The sequence below is a fragment of the Telopea speciosissima genome, chromosome 5, assembly GCF_018873765.1.
Source record: "Telopea speciosissima isolate NSW1024214 ecotype Mountain lineage chromosome 5, Tspe_v1, whole genome shotgun sequence".
Lineage (NCBI taxonomy): Eukaryota > Viridiplantae > Streptophyta > Magnoliopsida > Proteales > Proteaceae > Telopea > Telopea speciosissima.
The window spans coordinates 66,675,490-66,692,973 of record NC_057920.1 but is presented as its reverse complement, the minus strand read 5'-3'; the positions used below and the strand labels follow the sequence as shown (position 1 = coordinate 66,692,973).

General features: G+C 38.8%; 2 protein-coding genes across 2 annotated transcripts; one reads left to right on the top strand and one right to left on the bottom strand.

The window, feature by feature from the left end:
• The first annotated feature begins 10,195 nt into the window (after positions 1 to 10,195).
• On the top strand, positions 10,196 to 12,731 carry LOC122663329 (NAC domain-containing protein 30-like). Its single transcript, XM_043859008.1, has 4 exons — positions 10,196 to 10,247; positions 11,479 to 11,651; positions 11,933 to 12,204; positions 12,285 to 12,731. The coding sequence occupies exons 2-4, from the start codon at positions 11,492 to 11,494 to the stop codon at positions 12,729 to 12,731; spliced, it is 879 nt and encodes a 292-aa protein (XP_043714943.1). The 5' UTR covers positions 10,196 to 10,247; positions 11,479 to 11,491.
• A 2,237-nt stretch (positions 12,732 to 14,968) lies between these two features.
• Positions 14,969 to 15,638, bottom strand: LOC122661140 (probable calcium-binding protein CML41). The gene has a single exon (XM_043856463.1). The coding sequence runs from the start codon at positions 15,571 to 15,573 to the stop codon at positions 14,977 to 14,979; it is 597 nt and encodes a 198-aa protein (XP_043712398.1). The 5' UTR covers positions 15,574 to 15,638; the 3' UTR covers positions 14,969 to 14,976.
• Positions 15,639 to 17,484: the final 1,846 nt, after the last annotated feature.

Sequence of the window (17,484 nt, the reverse complement as noted above, 5' to 3'; positions counted from 1 at the left end):
AAGGGGGCGAAAACGAAGATATTTTGCAAACTCATTGATCCTTACAAAATTGAGAAGTTTGAATCTCTAATATGCAACATTCACTTGATTCAATTACTCACCTTCATGCCACCAAATTCTGTGAAAGTAATGAGACCTGAACAACATCATAAAGTACCTTAATTAGAATATGTAATGATACATTAATATAATTTGGACAGTACTAACCATAGAAAAATATTTTCCCCATGAATCATCAGGTTGGCCTGATTTTTATTGCAATGACTGTTCATGACCTGAGGATTAGATTAACCTCAAGATTTTTTTGTGATTATTTTACTTTCAAAACTTGAAGTTTGGCTTATATGACTCTGATCACTGGCTTTCACTTGATACATTTGCAACTATAACCTGTATTGATATAATGAGACTAAAGGCTAGTGTATAGATATCTAATGAGCTCACAAGATTACACTACTCTACAAGTGAATATGGTAAATTTTTTCAGATAGAAAAATTAAAGATATTAAGATTCCATACCAGCTCAACTGCGTGTCTAGATCAAGTATTCATCTTCTTGCTCTTCCTTCTGGTAGATCAAGTTTCCATCATCTTGAACTTCTTTCTGCCAACCTTACTGTTGATCCATCCATCCAATTAGTAGTGGACAGTCTTTAATATTTAGAGAGCAGTTCATGAGCATTGGAAGCTCTATAATTTCCTCTAGCATGGGACAGTCCTTGAATGTAAGTTGATTAAGCTTGGAAAAAGGGTGCAAGTCACAACTTTTCAAATTAGGCATTTCTTCAACTTTAAGTATCTCAAGTGATGAAAAACCACTTTCACTTCAACTTCCAAGAAAAGAGTCATTGTCCAACTTCACCATTTGATCCATTCCCCTTATACAAAGGGTCTCAAGCATTGGGAGACGCCAAAGGGCAGGAAGATACAGGCAACTTTTGCAATTTCTCAAGGAAACTTTCTTAAGTTTTCCAAAACAGTATTTGGCCATCTCATGTGGAAAGCTAACACCACTATAACCTAATACTTTCAAGGTTTACAGATTATTATGTGGTTGGAGGGCTTGAAGAATCTGTTCATGTTCAAAACTACACTGTCCCGTGGGTTCCTTACTCCACTTCAATTTCAATTCCCGAAGAAACTGTTTATTATTGAGTGCAGCTTCTTTAGCCTTTTTCGGATTCAGGATGTTTTTCGAGGTTAGAGATGCAGAGTGATCCTCGAAGGTTATTCAAGTTCTTCAACACTCCAATATTTTCCCCCTCTTCTTTTCCCACAACAAATGGGCAAGGAAATGTCTCAAGCATGGTTAATCGCCTAATTCCTAGTGGCAATGAGTCTAAAGGGTGATTTTTGTCTAACAAAAGTTTTTTCAAACTACGAAGATCCCCCAAACAGGGTAAGTTCTTGAGGTTTTTACAACCATGGAGCATCAATATATGTAAACTGTGAAGATCACAGATTGTCTTGGGCAACTTTTCAATTCTGGACTTGGAGAGGTTAAGGTACCGGAGGTGTTTCAAACCACCAATAGAAGCTGGAACTTCAATGATAGAAGGACAACTTATATCCAACAAGCGTAAGCATTCGAAACTAGTAAGTTGATTATCAAGAAGTTTAACATTAGGATTCCTTCCCTTATCTCTAAGGTGCAGAAGGAATGTTCACAATCCTTTACATCCAGCAAGAAGATTAGCTGTTTCCGGCAAATAATTTTCACAATGTAATGAAAAATGGCGGAGAGAATCCGTTAACCGGTACAGGAAATCTGCTATGGCCTCACCTTCATTTATTATCAGACATTCTCCACAAGAAACAGCTCGGTTGGGAGATCCTCACCACCCTGAAACTCCCTATCCATCTTACTACTGCAAGCATAGCTAGCCAACCAGTTAGCCGCCCTATTTCCTTCTTTGAACGTAAACAGGACCAACGACTTTAGAGAGCTGATCATTTCCATAGTTTCATTAAACCAGTATCAACACTTCCACGAACCACATCTCCCCTTCGACAAACTTAGGAGCTGTTTTCAGAATTTTTATTTCATTTGATTTCACTCTTGCGCTTTAATGAGCACATAGTTAATTTGATGGGCAAAGTACTGATTTCATGTTAAAAATAAAACATCACCCTTCTTCTTGTAATGGTCTCACCACCGCAATTGCTACCATCACCACAGCCACCGCCGCCGCCACCCCACCATCACCACCACCACCACCACCATCACTACCCGGTCGCCACCACCACCATTGCCATGGCCACCACCACTGCTACCCCATCACTACCACCGCCGCCACCATTGCTACCATCGCCACTTCTTCCGCCACCACCACCACCACCATCCTTCCCAAAGAAATATAAAGAATCTATTCTCAGAATTGAACTATCAAATGGATTTTTGTATTTTTAAAATATTTGATATTGATACAATCAAAATAATTTCAATATTTTGACCAAAAATCTATTTGTTGACTATTTCATCAAATCAACCCAAAATTGAAATGAAAAAATCATACTGAATCTGGCCTAAACCAAGGAATAGGAAAAGCTGTCGATCTTCTTCATAACATTGGAGTCCTAACTACTAACCAAGCCCTAACCTGGCCTGAATTCTAAAATACTATTCCTTGGGGTAGTGGCTGAACAGAGGCTTTCACACAAAATTTCAGAATCGGATGCTATGGTACTTGATTGATATACAAAGACATTGGTAGTACCTCTATAATAGCCAATGTGTACGCATATAGACATTAATATATAAAATAGATGGAAAATTGATGTAATTTTTGCCCACCCTGCTGTTTCTAGGCTAGTATGGCCCCACCCTCCTTCAGCTTGGGTGGCAATTAATTGTGATGGATCGAGCAGGGGAAACATTGGGGGCTATGGTACCATAGGCCGTGATTGCAGGGGCAAATCGGTTTTTGCAATAGCGGGCGCAACTAATGATAACAATGTGCTGCGGATGGAGCTCCTACCAATTAAACAAGGTTTGGTCAAGGCCAAGTCTTTGCGGTTGCTTTTGGTTCAGGTTCGGTCTGACTCGCTTCTAGCGATCCAGATGATTACGGGACGGTATCATGTTGCTTGGGAAACACTTAGTCTGATTGAAGAAATCCTTGACCTTCGTCAAGGCATTGAGCAGTGTGTTCTTGTGCATCATGCCAGAGAGATTAACTCTTGCGCAAATCTCCTTGCTCGCTTTCTTTGCTCTTGTGAGGAAATTCACTTCTGTATAGAAAGCCTTTCAATTGATCTCACCGCTCTTTTGTAGGGTGATTCAAATGGAAGGAAATATTATAGGATGTAAATTATTTTGTCGTATTTATTAATTAAATTCTCCTTATTCCAAAAATATATATATAAAACACATATTTATATGACTCGGGTACCTGCAAGCCAAGCTGAAGCTGGGGCAGTCCTCAACCCTAAACTCAGATAAACCCTACCTTGGGGTTGGGGTCGGCCTAGCCTACAAGAAATTGGGCCAACTTTCACCAGATTATGGCTAACCTAGCCAAATTTCACATCTAGTGAATGATGTCAATCCTAAAAAGAATTGCTCCATCTAATTATAGAATGGGGAAGAGCTCTCTGCTTGGGAGCGTGGTCCCTGTGCACCGTGATGGCCAATAGGAGTGCACACAAAAACATCAAGAGGGATCAGATTTTGATGGATCGCTGTAGGATTAGAACGATTCACTACAACTTCTATTGTTGGCAAAGTTTGTGTCTATACGTCCACCGAGATTTCCGATTCCATGAGACTGATCAGAAAGATTAGGTCGAATAATCTCCTTCTACAGTATGACACTTTATGTTTGAGATTTCGGATCTCAGATTGTCATTCTGAAAGTGTGATTGCTTTCATGCTTTTGTTGTGCATGCCACACCGTATCATTTGGCAAGAGTTGGGATAGGATTTGGAAGCCACAATAGCAATGATTCCTTATCTCTGACAAAAAATGCGATTACGGGATATAAGAGTGTCGTAACAATTGTCTAATTCTGGCGGCTGATGAGATCTCGAAATTGGCTCATGGTACCCTTTGAGAGGGTTAATTCACTTCGGAGCAAGCGACACCATCCTCCGAAGTGGCGTCTATATGGTGTGAGGTTTTTAGTCCTCACACTGGGTGGGATTTCTGCCTCTGCCGGGGGCAGCACGGTACGTTCACACACTTTTATGTCTAGGCCTAGGAGGCACGGGTGCTACGTAACTAGGTAGCATTGAAGCATTCCCCCCCCACCAAAAAAAAAAAAAATTTTTTTGGGGTAACAGAGGTCATTATAAGTTGTTCCCAATCGGTCCAACCGGACCAACCTAGGCAGACCAAAAAAAAATAAATTTACGGGCTAAAGAATGTTTTCTATTGTGATAGAGACCCATTAATAAAAGAGTCGATCATTTTCACTGGTTTGCATGCGGCGGAGACTTCTAGTAAGGAAGAAGCATAATATGCTTGTCATGTGTATATCAAATTCTTGTACCCATTTTTAAGATTACTTGATCCGATATTTTGGGTGGCGATTTGAATAAGAATTTTTTTTTCTAAGGTTTGTGATGGTAGTTGATGACTTGGGTGTTGGAGGTGTTTTATCCTAGTTTCGTGTCAGGTTGTGTAAGCAACAAAGATGAGAGATTTGGGGGTCTTTCGTGTTAGGGTTTTTGAGAAGAGAGAGCCATTAGCGTAATTTTTGGATGTTTTTGAGAAATCTCCACATTGTATCTTCTTTTTTTTTTGGTCGAGGTATCTTCTTTCATTACATAGCGAAACATCTTTAGCTTCGCCCGTGGACGTAGCACATTATATTAGAGTGTGAACCACGTTAAATCTATGTCATCTTGTTATAATTTTGTTTCAGTAGGCTACGTACGAATTTAGCTCCGAAACTTCAATCCAATATTGGACAACCCATAGAACACCGATTGTAGTTTAAAAAATGTATTATGACTCTCGTAACTCTACCCTAGAGAAAAGTTATGACATTCGAAAGTTGAACTGAAAAATTAATATCTTCGACCTGATCAACTGGACTTCTACTGATCCAACCGATCTTAAAATTCTTTGAAAACCTTTTCCACACACCAATGTTGATTTAATAGATGGAAAATTGCACTTCACTGACAATAATCAATCTTGTTAGAACCATTAAAATCTAAATCTAAATCATTGTAATCGATGGTTAATCTGATGTTTACTCAAATTGATTGATCAGAACCTGATTAGCAGAGGGAAAGACAACTTTGCGTGAGAAGACAAGTCTATGATCAAAACTAGTTATATAAGAGCCTCTAGAAGCTGTAACAACAACTTTGTTGGAACAGAGAAGTATTTGTGAAAAAAGCGTACCATATAATGAATTTGGTGGAAGATATTGTTTAATAACTAGTGGGTCGGAGCATACCCGGTCCCACAAACCGCCCCAAACCCCACTTACTTCAATCACACTATTTGTCTATGCAAAAGCAACCCATACCCAATAAAATAACGAACCATTATCGTCTATAGTTTATGACCGGTGCGGTTCTCTAGTGCCTCTCATAAGAGGGGGTGGGACCCACTCAGGGCACTTGACCGAATACTATGCCTAGGTGGGATCCACCATCCTCTTGTGAGAGGCACTAGGGAACCACACCGGTCAAAGAACCGTATATAATAAAAATTATAAAAAAACCCCCCATTTTTCTCATACACCTCATTTTTAAAATCCTCAATATACTCTATCAACAATAATGGGTGTTATTCTCATTTAAGATATGATCCACCAATCAAAATGTCCAAATTAGGTTAACTAACACGTACATGAAACAAGGAATTGTGATCACTACCCACTCTCTTAGATAGACTCACAAAGGAAGGACCCACCAATCAGGTGTCAAGATTAAGGGGACCCACCGGAAAGTATAATATGGTTTGCATATCAGGCTCTCACTGTTGATATACTATATGTTATAGAATCCATCTAGAACCTTTGATGTTCTTTGTTCAGTTATGGTCCAATTCAGATCTCTATGGTGTGCTGCTTGTAGCGGTCATAGCGGCCCAAACATATTGTTGTGTGCAATGTCCATCTTATTCTTATTCAAATACCTTACCCGAATAAGAATAAGGCGAACATTGCATACGGTGATGTGCCTACACCGCTATGACTGCTACGGGCAACGTGCTATAGACGATCACGATCTTTGGAGCTCTTAATTAAACTGTCGGTTTGTAGATGAATGAGCTGATGTGAAATGATTACGTGGATTAGATTGAAATGGATATGGCCCATCAAGACCCATTAAATTGATTAAAAAATGTGGGCCAGCTTTGATCATTTGAGGGGGAAAAGAAATCTTATTGGTGGATTTATGAGATTTGTAATAAAAAATTGTTTGGCTGCAAGGGGTAGCTTTCGGTATCTTGGATTTTGTCGTAGATTGAAGGAAAAACATCCTTCCACCTGAAAACGCACTTGTTCCTGAAAAACAGGAAAATTATAAGATTGAACATGACCCAATTCCTAATTTGGTCCAATGTGTTCTTTTTTTGGGTGTTTGGTTGCAGGTATATAGGTTGGTATTCTTGGATCTGTTCTATCTCTGGGTGAGAAACGGCAAAACATGCACATTTCTATTTTTTACTAGAGATGCAAATAGATAACTCAAAACCCAGTTTTAGATTCGATCCAAACTCATATCCCACTAGTGGGAAGAGGTTTCCTAGTCGGTGGTATAAAAGAATCATGGCAGTTGCTGGGATTTAAGAAAAATGTTTTTTCCACAGTTGATGGCCCAGACCACACTGTCCCTTCCTGTCTTCCGGGCTTGCAGCCAAAGAAATGAAATAATTCACTTTTTCTTTAGGTTCACAAATATCCCCTAAGTTGTACTATTTTTCAAAATTCCCTTATAGATTCTTTTTCTTTGGTTGTAAACTGGGTAGCAGGAACGTTTCTGCAACCCGGATAGCAGCAAACAAAAATGACTTCTCATATGCTCCATAAAAATATTATGTGCATATGTATAGGACGGAAATGTAATTCAATAGGGAGTTGATGATATGGACAATTTCACTTAATTAGCACTAATTGAACTGTTGCATAGTGTAGATTACAATTGTTAAAGTAGAAAAACAAAAAGATATGTGTTGGATAAGCCCTCTAGGGACCAAACTTGGCCTAGTCAAGTGAATATATAAGCGTTTTGTTGACTTAGGATTGGAGCAACTTAGATTCATAGGCAAATCCTCTCCAACTATACTTGGACATCCAACTCCTCTCTAACCACCCATCCAATGATTAGGAAGATTTAAATACACATCCCAACACCTAACAACACCTGATGATGTATGTCCAAATCCTCCCCCGGTAGATAGGTCGTTGGAGAGGAGTTGGAGTTGGAATTGGAAAAGATCTTTTTTTCTTTGAGATTGACTGTAAAAAATGTTCTTGATTTAGGTGCAGCACAGGTTATGTGGGTCCCAATCTTGGATTCCATCTATGCGGATCAGGCCTGAATGAGAACCTTAGCCAGCCTCCCCTGATTTTAAGCTCCAAAACCTAGATCTGGTTAAAAGGGAAAGATAGGAACTGAACTGGTATGGTTGGAAACGAAGTCCGACCCACTCTGGTTCACGACCAGCCAAATTTTTACAGTAGGGACTGTGATCTCACTACTAGAGTCTAAGATTGTGGCTATATCGGTAGATAAAAGAAACCTGTTGTTTAGAAAGAATTGTTTTTTTTTTTAGCTCTTGGTACCAAACGTGATTCTGACTCCTTTTTTAATGTATTATGTTTTTTGGGGCAAAAGGAACCTTGAAATGCTTCTGAAGTAAAACAATAGACAACACATACTTAAGAAACGCTTATCCTAAAATAGTGCGTAGGCAAATAAAATAGATAATAAAATCAATTTCCGTGCCCTTTTCTAGGTTTACCGATCTCTTATTTTCCTTCTTTAGTAAGGGATGAGTACGGATCTGTAATGGCTTGACAACCAAAGTGAAGAGAAAGGCCTTTTGTCATTTTTTAAATTCAATAATCATTGAAGAAATCTTATTATATTCCTAAGCAATGAACATTCTCTCTCTTATACTTTTTGGAGCATTTTTATGTTTTTGATTTAGTAATCAAACTTATGTTAGGGCTTAATTAAGTACCACTGTAGTCTTGATAAATGTGCTTAATTCATAGACAACAGACCGAACCAGATACAATTTCCATTAAGCCAAAAACCAGGATTCATTGAGTGGGGTCCACTTGGAAGATTTTTGGCTGGTCTCTCTGAAAATTGATGGATTTCTCCATTTCTAAGTCAGTTATTTTTCACTTAAACCAAACCCGGTTGGAGAGTTAGAGCAATCGAGAACCAAAAACAGGTTCGATCCGGTTCAACAACCAAGTCCGGATGATCATTAATATCTGATTTACATGAGATTAGACAGTCATTTTCTCATCAACAGTCTGCACTAGAATGGTTCATGAGTTGGACCGGTTTACCTCAATCTAAAAGACCGGTTCGGCATGCTGTGTGAACACACTAGTATTCAATTGTGGAATGAGAACAAACATATGGCGACTAAGACATTCATAATTACTTATCATCCTTATGTGTCTATACTGAAACACCCTATAGTCAGGCCTAAGTGGAGGGTACCTTAATGGTGGGTCACTACACATAATGAGTAAAGAGATTTTCTTTCTCAACCTATCTAAATGTATATTAGGCATTTTCCAATTGGTTTAACTGATCCGACCAAAACCTTCTTAGTGTATGTGGACCTATATATCCGAGGTTGAGAGGACTATATATTTCCACCAAGAGAGAAATGGACTTATCATCTACCAAAAGAGAGATGACGGAGAGCTTGCTTAGATGAACTTAATCAATTTGATGTAAAGAAGATTTTATAAGAATTTTTGGATCGATTCCATTGGTAGAAGACTATCCGATTTAATCGAAGATATTAATTTTTCAGTTTAATTTTCAAAGATTGTAACTTTTTGCTAGAATAGAGTTACATGAACCATAATGTCTTTTCAGAAAAAGCATCCAACGCTCTGTAGGTTATCCAACAAATTCATTCATTAGACCACTTTTTGAGACCAAATTCTCATGTTTTAAGGGTCTACACAGCCTCCAAAGTTGATTTCAGAATTTTTTGTTTCACATTTTAATTTTCTATATTACTTCGTATCCTATTCTGTTTAGGTTTTGTTTTCTTTTGTAATCCGACCTCTTTATATAAGGATTGTTTTGGACGAAATAAAGTGCCTTGAAGTTTATACTCTAATTGTTATTTTGCTCGTTCTTCTTCCTCGTTGGAATTAGGATTTTTGTTATTTTGAGGATTCAAGAGTCATAAGCACTAGAACGAGATCAAGCTCCCCCATACTTCCTATTCTGTCACATTCGATCATTCTAGAAAGAAGCATCTTTGGGGGTCTCAAAAGGGACTGGATCATGCATGGTTCAACCCAGACTGGTTAAATGGTTCAATCTCTAGGTCAAACATATTTTTTGACCAGAAAACTTAAAATTATTGTCATTTGGGGTGATTAAAACCGTATTTTAAACTAATAATTCGTTCATGAATGTGCTTATTGCCTCACAGATCAACTTGGAACTAATGAGTTTGCAGGTCGCCCCCAATCTGAACTTAGACCAAATCATGGGTTCAAGTTGGCCAGTTTTCATACTTAAATAATGCACAGGGAAGAAGTAAATAAGGTTCTTAGATCTAAAACAGGAAATATGATGGAAAAGTATTCTTCAATAAATATTAGGGATTAACTAATTAAGGAAAGGAAAGGAATACATTACGTTAAGTAATGTGGGGGAAGGGAGTGGGTTTGCACTCGTAATATTCTCACTTGATTGGCAGGAATCTGACTTGGTAGTGAGGTGGCAATCTATAGAGGTTGACACATGGCAAAGGGCGGCGCACCAAACACAGAAGAGGAATTGAAGAGCTAGCTGTATTAGCCAATGAAGGAGTGTTCTTTGGGTTGTGTGGGTAAATCTTGAGACATAAAATATCGGTGGAGGGTGGCGTGAAAATTTGGTGTCACGCCGTCCAAATAACCCTTTCATCTCTACCACCCCCACGCGCAATCGATAACACCCTTTCCAGTTTTCCCCCCTCTCTATATCTCTTGTTTATATCTTGCCTCCTCTAGCCCTTCACACCACACCACAACACACCTCTCTCTCTCACAGAGGCAAGCTGAAGAGCACAGCAAATTCACATTTTTCGGTTAGTACTCTCAAAACATAGTTTCTTATGCTTATTAGTTTAGTATGATTCAAATGTTGACATCAGTGCTTTAATCTTTCTTTTCATAAGATGCATAATATGTTTTAGGATTTGCTATTAATTTCTAGTGTTTGGCGGGTTATGTTTTTCTTGCTGATGGTTATGCTCGTAGGTGGGAATTTTGACTTTGTTTCTTGTTGATGTTTATTTTTTATGATTCTCTGTTTCTTATCTTCAGGATGTATATTCGTTTTTAATCTTTTCTTAATACAAAGGATCTTTTAGCGAGAAAAAAAAAACCCCCATAACTTGTGTTAAGGGATTAGAGATAGACCTTCTTTAGAATTGCGACGGCCGAACTCAATGGGATGGATATTTTCCGGCCACCTTTGAATGAAGCTGTGAATCATGGTGGTTGTGGGGGTGGGTTTTCCACCACCATGGGCATGGAGTTTTCTTCACTCAAAATAAAACACAACTTATGTTTGTGCTTCTAAACTCTTAAAAGTCAAAATTTTAGTGCTCTCTTTGCCTATTTAACTTGTTTACTTTGGCCAAATTCATCTAACTAAAGCAAAGTTTTAGCTAGTAGACACTTAAGTTGCTTCAATGAGGAAAAAGATCCTCTCCTACCACGGATCAGGCACTGGGGGAACTGGGCCGGGCAGGGAACTAGAGGAGATAATTTAGTTTGATGGAATCATACATCTCTTAAGAATGTTAGTCACGACCTTGGTCTCTGTGCTTCTTCCAAGAAATGTGTACAGTAACTAGAATTGTTTCATTAGCATGCATGCAAGCTTTCTTAATGTCAAAAGTGATGAGTTCTTAATTGTGATTAACTGGTCCTTAATGATGAACATGTTAACCAACTTGACATTAAAAATTGACTGCATGCTTTGGCATGTGTATGACTGAAGACTTTTCTGAACAGACAAGTAGACTGCTTTTAGTTGTGAGCTTTGAGTCTTTAATCATTTTCATTCTAAATTTGGTATATAGGACGGCTAGGTGTCTATTAGGTAAAAGTAAAGCAATGGTTTAATATTTCATTAGTGGGATCCACTGGTCCAAAAGCTTCATATGAGACAACTTCCCTGTGCTTAAAAATAGACTACCTGATGACTTAAAGTCATCAACCATCCAATCCAAAGACCTTCTAGAGTATTTCTATGGATTGGGACTCCCTCTCTCTCTCTCTCTCTCTCTCAGTGTGCCCTTTGATTCTCAGGTAAACATCTCCAATGGAAGTGGAATCCTGTGTCCCACCAGGTTTTAGGTTCCACCCAACAGAAGAAGAGCTTGTGGGTTACTATCTCAAGAGAAAAGTGAACTCCCAGAAGATTGATATAGATGTCATCACTGAAATTGATCTCTACAGAATAGAGCCATGGGACATCCAAGGTATGATTAACAAAAGCTAGCCATTAAGTAGAGGGTACCCAAGTACTTATAAGTCAATTCGGTTCTTCTCCAGTCGGGCGGGAGTTGGAGGATCCAACCCAGCAAAAACAGGGGTGTTTCACAGGCGGACCCCCTATGAAATGATCAAACCTCCATGTTTTTGCTGGGCTGGATCCTCCAGCTCCTACCACGGCTAGAGGAGAGCAAATCCAATGTGGGATTATTACTTTCGTCTTCTGCGTGGAACCCCAACAATATAAATGTGTGATTGGTTCTTGTAGATAGATGCAAGCTAGGTTATGAGGAAAAGAATGAGTGGTACTTCTTCAGTCACAAAGACAAGAAATACCCAACCGGAACAAGGACTAATAGAGCAACGGCAGCCGGATTCTGGAAAGCAACAGGGAGAGACAAGGCAGTGCTCTGTAAGAACAGAATTATAGGGATGAGAAAGACCTTAGTGTACTACAGAGGCCGTGCACCCAATGGGAAAAAAACTGACTGGATCATGCATGAATATCGGCTCCAAACATCTGAGCATGGACCCCTTCAGGTAAGTTTAGTCATAAAGTTCCAATAAATTTATGATTTGGATAAAAAAAAAAATTTACCAAAACTTGAATTAAACCACAGGAAGAAGGATGGGCCGTGTGTCGAGCATTCAAGAAACAAATTCCAAGTCATTCACAGGGTTTTCAGATGATTAATCGCGCTTATTATGGAAGAGATCATGACCACATTGGTATTCAAGCATTTGCAGATAATAGAAGTCATATGCAAGTAATTAACCATTATCAAGGAACCACAAATTTTCCTCATGGACCTGTTTGCTTTGAGCAAGAACTTTTATCCAAGAATGCTTGTGTAGATAATCAACTCTTTGATCTTCCACAACTAGAGAGCCCTACACTGTCTACCAGTTTAGTTAATAGAGAAGGTATTGAGCCTAGTGGTACATCAAAGGAGGATTACAATGAAGGAGAGTTTGTAGATTGGAGAACTCTGCATAAGCTTCTGGCATCACAACAAGGTTATGAAAATCAAGAAAATGATCTCCTTGGTATCTTTCATAACTTGTAATATAGTCATACTTATGAACCTTTAATTGGTAGAATGGTAGGAATTAAGTATGGTCTAGGATAAACATTTGTTCTTGTTATAAGGGACAAATATTTCAAAGTAGCTCTCCTGCAAGTTCTGGATACTAGCTAGGAGAAAATTCTCTTCTCAATTCTGTTTATTAATTGATGTAACATTTTATAACTGTAAATTAGGCATTATCACAAATATTTGTACTGGAACTAGTTTCTTAGTAGTTGATATATTCAATCAAATGGTGCAATAGCACAACTTAACCATTGCCCAAGTTTCCCACGGCCTACAGCCAATGAAAGAGCATCCTAGAGTATGAGGCTCCCACTATTGCAGGGTCTGGGAGGGACAAATGTATGCGACCTTATTCCCCGCTTCACAAGAGAGGCTGTTGCAATAGCACAACTTTTAACCATTGAGTTTCCCATGGCCCACAGCGAATGAATATATGTTAAAAAATAATGAATCCGTAAGAAAAAGGAATTATTTGAAACTTGTTATTATTATTAGTAGTGGACCCACAATATTTACCATGTGGCAAGTCAAATTGGATTCAAATTAATTATGAAATAATACACTGAAAGTCCCTTGCTCAAAAACCAGAATTTCATTTTTTTTTTTAATAGCAGAGTAGATTCAACTTCAAAGTTCAAGTTCAATACATGCAAACTTGTCCATTAAAGAAACCCGCCTGTATAACAGTTCTGGTTCCTAACCGCGCTTGGAAGTTGCATTTGGTTAATTAGGTAGGAGAAAGGTTACCTCTTTTTTTGGATTGTTAACAAAATTTAGGGAGAGGGTTGGCCACACCGCTGGCTTTCCTGGAGCTACCAGCCATGCCCAATGCCCAATGAAGAGGGTGGGATGGGAAGGGTAAGGGTTATTTCCATAGGGGATAGGAGAGAGACAGACTCAGGCTGGGCACAGCACCAGCATGCCCAGCCTTTACCAAAAAATTAATTGAACACAAAGCTGAAAAAACAATTACAATACAACTGAAAGATCAGCAACAAAAGGATCAAACAAAATACTGGGCCCAATACTTAGAAACAAAAACCAAGAATAACACTCAAAAGAGCATCAAAAAGACAAAAAAAAAAAAAAAAAAAAAAAAAAAAAAAAAAAAAAAGAATCCACAAACCAAAGATCACCTACCAACTACCCTAACAAAGAGGACACTGGGGATGGGTGAAATAATTTAAAGGGGGTCATCACAGGCCGAAGCAAACAACCAGTTATATGAGGATCATATTTGTTGTTTGGAGTGCGACGAATTAGCCCATCTCATCATGTATGTTTCTCTCGCATCAAATATGATCAATGGTAGAAATGTCAGTTTGTCAATTTTTTTTTTTTTTTTTTTTTTTTGTAAGGCAAAGAAAGAAGCTTAAAAAGGGGATTCAGTCCTAAAACATATTGGTGAGGGTAACAAACCACTCGCTCATCCAAGAGAGATAATAAAATAAGGCTATAGGGGGTCTGTGAGACGCATCGAGGGGGTCCTTATCCTATTCGATTGTCGGGGGATCTCAGCATATAAACAAAGTCGATTGAAAGCCACACGGGCCAAAAGCGCCTCCTCCTCTACCGAAAAGGGAGATGGAATTTTTTGCGACTCCACTCCTAACCCCTTTTCAACCTGTTGTTTTTCAACTGCCGCATCCACCGCCTTAACACCATGATCTGCATTCCATTGACTTCGAATTCTGCCAATAACTGGAGTTATCATATGGGAACCCACATGACCACCTCGAAGAGCATTCCTACGACCATCACAATTGATCAGTTTGTCAATTGAATCACAAACTAACATCCCTTTGATGAGAGGAAGCCCCAACACTTTACAAAAATACCCTCAAGATAGCTTTTCCTGAAAAATAGATGATTTAGTGTATATCTCTGATATAGCCCAAGAAATAGTGTTTGACAAGCAAGGAGACCCTTTTTGTATAGCTATAGCCATGAACCTTGCTAAGTATGTTCAATCCAAGAATACTGTATATCTACTTTTGCTTTAGTAATATAACTTTTGTTTTTCCATCAAAAACACAAAAAAAAAAAAACAGAGATGATTAATGTCTTCTCTAGCACTTGGCAATAATACTAATTCATATATGGGGAATACTAGTAGAGGATCCAAATACAAGGTTACTATTGTTGTGTATGTAACCTTCACACACACAGAGAGACAGGGAAAAACAAAAAACACATAAAACAGATACAAATTATAGGATTAAGCCATCATCTGCTGGAATTCATGGAAACCAAGAACACCATCACCATCGACGTCGAATATCTTTATCATGGCCTTGCACTCTTCATGTGATATTTCATCTCCAAGGCGTCTGAACATCTTCTGCAATCCCTTTGGAGTAATACAGCCTGACCCCTTCTCCACTTCAAACATCTCAAAAGCTCGTCTAAGATCCTCATCATGTCCACCTTCACGTTCCATCAACTTCATAAAATCCTCTAAATTGATCAAATTGTCGCCGTCTGCATCAAGATCATTGATCACACCTTGAGCCTCCTTGAGCGATATGTACTCCCCTATGGATGCAAAGTAAGATCTGAGTTCATGAGCTGAGATTTTTCCGTCGCCATCCGTGTCGAAGTAACCAAATACTTCTCGGAGTTCATCCTTCCTTGATCGGTCTCTGGGTGTACTTCTTGGAGTAGTAGTAGTAGCAATAAGCTCAGACTTAGGTAAAGAGAAATTACGACTTGACAGGTCAGATTTGGAAGGATAAAGGCGTTCGAAGCTTATTCTGAAACTCTTGTTGTTGGAGAACCATTTACCTAATGATGGCTTGGAAACAGTAGTTGCCATTGGAGCAGGGAAGGCCGAATTGGGTAGTGTTTGTTTCTGTGGGAAACGAAAGAAAATGAGAGAGATTTAAATAGATGTGAAAAAGAGGATGAAGACAACAGGATGAGTCAAGAAGTTAGCTGTGTTTTGTTACATGGAACTTTCGGTTGGAAGAAGAAACTGCATGGAAGCTTCGTTTGGGTCCCAGAATTGATGAAGTCAGACAACTAACATAGAATTTTTTAGTGAAGACAGCCGACATTCTCTGTTCACGGCACAACCTTGTCCTCTAGCAGGGGATATGATGTTTATTAGAGAGTGGGGGAAGGGAAACAGACATCTAGTCCCAAGAGTTACAACAACAGCCAAAGCCGAAAAAGAACATCAATGAGCTTCAAAAAGAAACTCTCACCCACAAAAAACCAAGCAAGGAGCGTTTTCCATGGCATCAGGTCCCAAGTCCTTGAGTGATTCCAATCAACACAGATCCAATACGGCTCAGCTGCCCGTAGCGGCTTGTGTGGTGCAGACTGGGCCGTGCATGCAATGTCCTCTTTACTCTTGCTTGGGCAAGGCGTTTGGGCAGGGGTAAGATGATCTTTGCGCGCATGGCTCAATCTGAGCCGCTCAGACCACTATGGGCAGCGCGCCATAGAGGATCAGGATCCGATTCCAATATGAGGAAACAATGTAAAGTCTGATTGATTTGGTATGATTTCTATTTCGATTTCATGGGGTGATTTCTATGTTGGAAGTTGTTTGGTTTCATTTCTCCACCTTATTTTAGTGAAATATAAATCAAATTTCACTGAAATTCTGAAATAGGTGAGAAGCTTTTTCAATTTTGCAATTGAATTTGTTAGAACAAACACCAGCCAAAAGACAAACTAAACAAAAACAGAGCAAGATGACACGGAAATTTAACGTGGTTCACACACTAGTATGATGTGCTACGTCCACGGGTGAAGGCGAAGTTGTTTCATTACGTAAATCGGAGAAAGTTACAATGGAGATCTCACAAGAACACCCAAAACAACGCTGCTTCACTCTCCCAGAAACCCTAAAACTAAAAACCCCAAAATTCTCTCACACCTTACAACAAAGAGGGTAAAGTTCTTAGAAAAAGTTCCATTTGGGTCGCCACCAAAAAGTGTCAAAGCGGGTCATTCTTCAAAAAGAATTCGAGACATACATATCAGAATTTGCATCCACTCTTGCTTTTTAATGACCACATGGTAAATTTGAGGGCAAAGCAATAATTGCATGTTAAAAAGAAACAACTCTTCTTCTTCTCCCGATGGTCTGACCACCATCACCACCCTCTCCCAAAGAAACATAGAAAATTATTCTCATAAATTGAACTATCAAATGGATTTCTTATTCTTGAAATATTGAGATATATTGAAGGAACCAAAGTAATTTCAATGGATCACATATATGGGTTGGATCTAGATATTTTATGCATAATTTCAGTTACTTAACTACAAAGGATCGATACATAGAGATTTTTTTTATGTAAAAGTAATATCAATTTATTGCAAAAGAGAGGAAAACAATTACAACCGGAAGGCAACCTTGCTAAGACTTAGGGCTAGGAACCCCTACACTTAGAAGGCCCCACAATAAAACTAGGTCGGGAAGGCACTACAAGACAATCCTACACCAACAATAGTACTAGGAGCAAGAAACAAAGAACAACCACGAGGATCAGCTCATCAATACAACCCACCTCTCCCAGATTGGATGCACTGTCCATTTTTTGACTAGGTAGAAGTTCCGGGGAGATTTCAAACCCTTACGAATATCAACTCTACAACTATCCTCAATATCTGCTTTGATATCTCTAATGATGCAAAGAAACGTTTTCTTCTTGTTTTGGAACACTGAGAAGTCCATTGGACGTTTATCGCTGATGAACTTAATTAATTAATC

Coding starts and splice junctions, on each gene's coding strand:
- LOC122663329 (XM_043859008.1), top strand. CDS start 11,492: ATGGAAGTGGAATCCTGTGTCCCACCAGGTTTTAGGTTCCACCCAACA. Junction 11,652..11,932: donor AGAGCCATGGGACATCCAAG/GTATGATTAACA, acceptor TGGTTCTTGTAG/ATAGATGCAAGCTAGGTTAT. Junction 12,205..12,284: donor CTGAGCATGGACCCCTTCAG/GTAAGTTTAGTC, acceptor ATTAAACCACAG/GAAGAAGGATGGGCCGTGTG.
- LOC122661140 (XM_043856463.1), bottom strand. CDS start 15,573: ATGGCAACTACTGTTTCCAAGCCATCATTAGGTAAATGGTTCTCCAAC.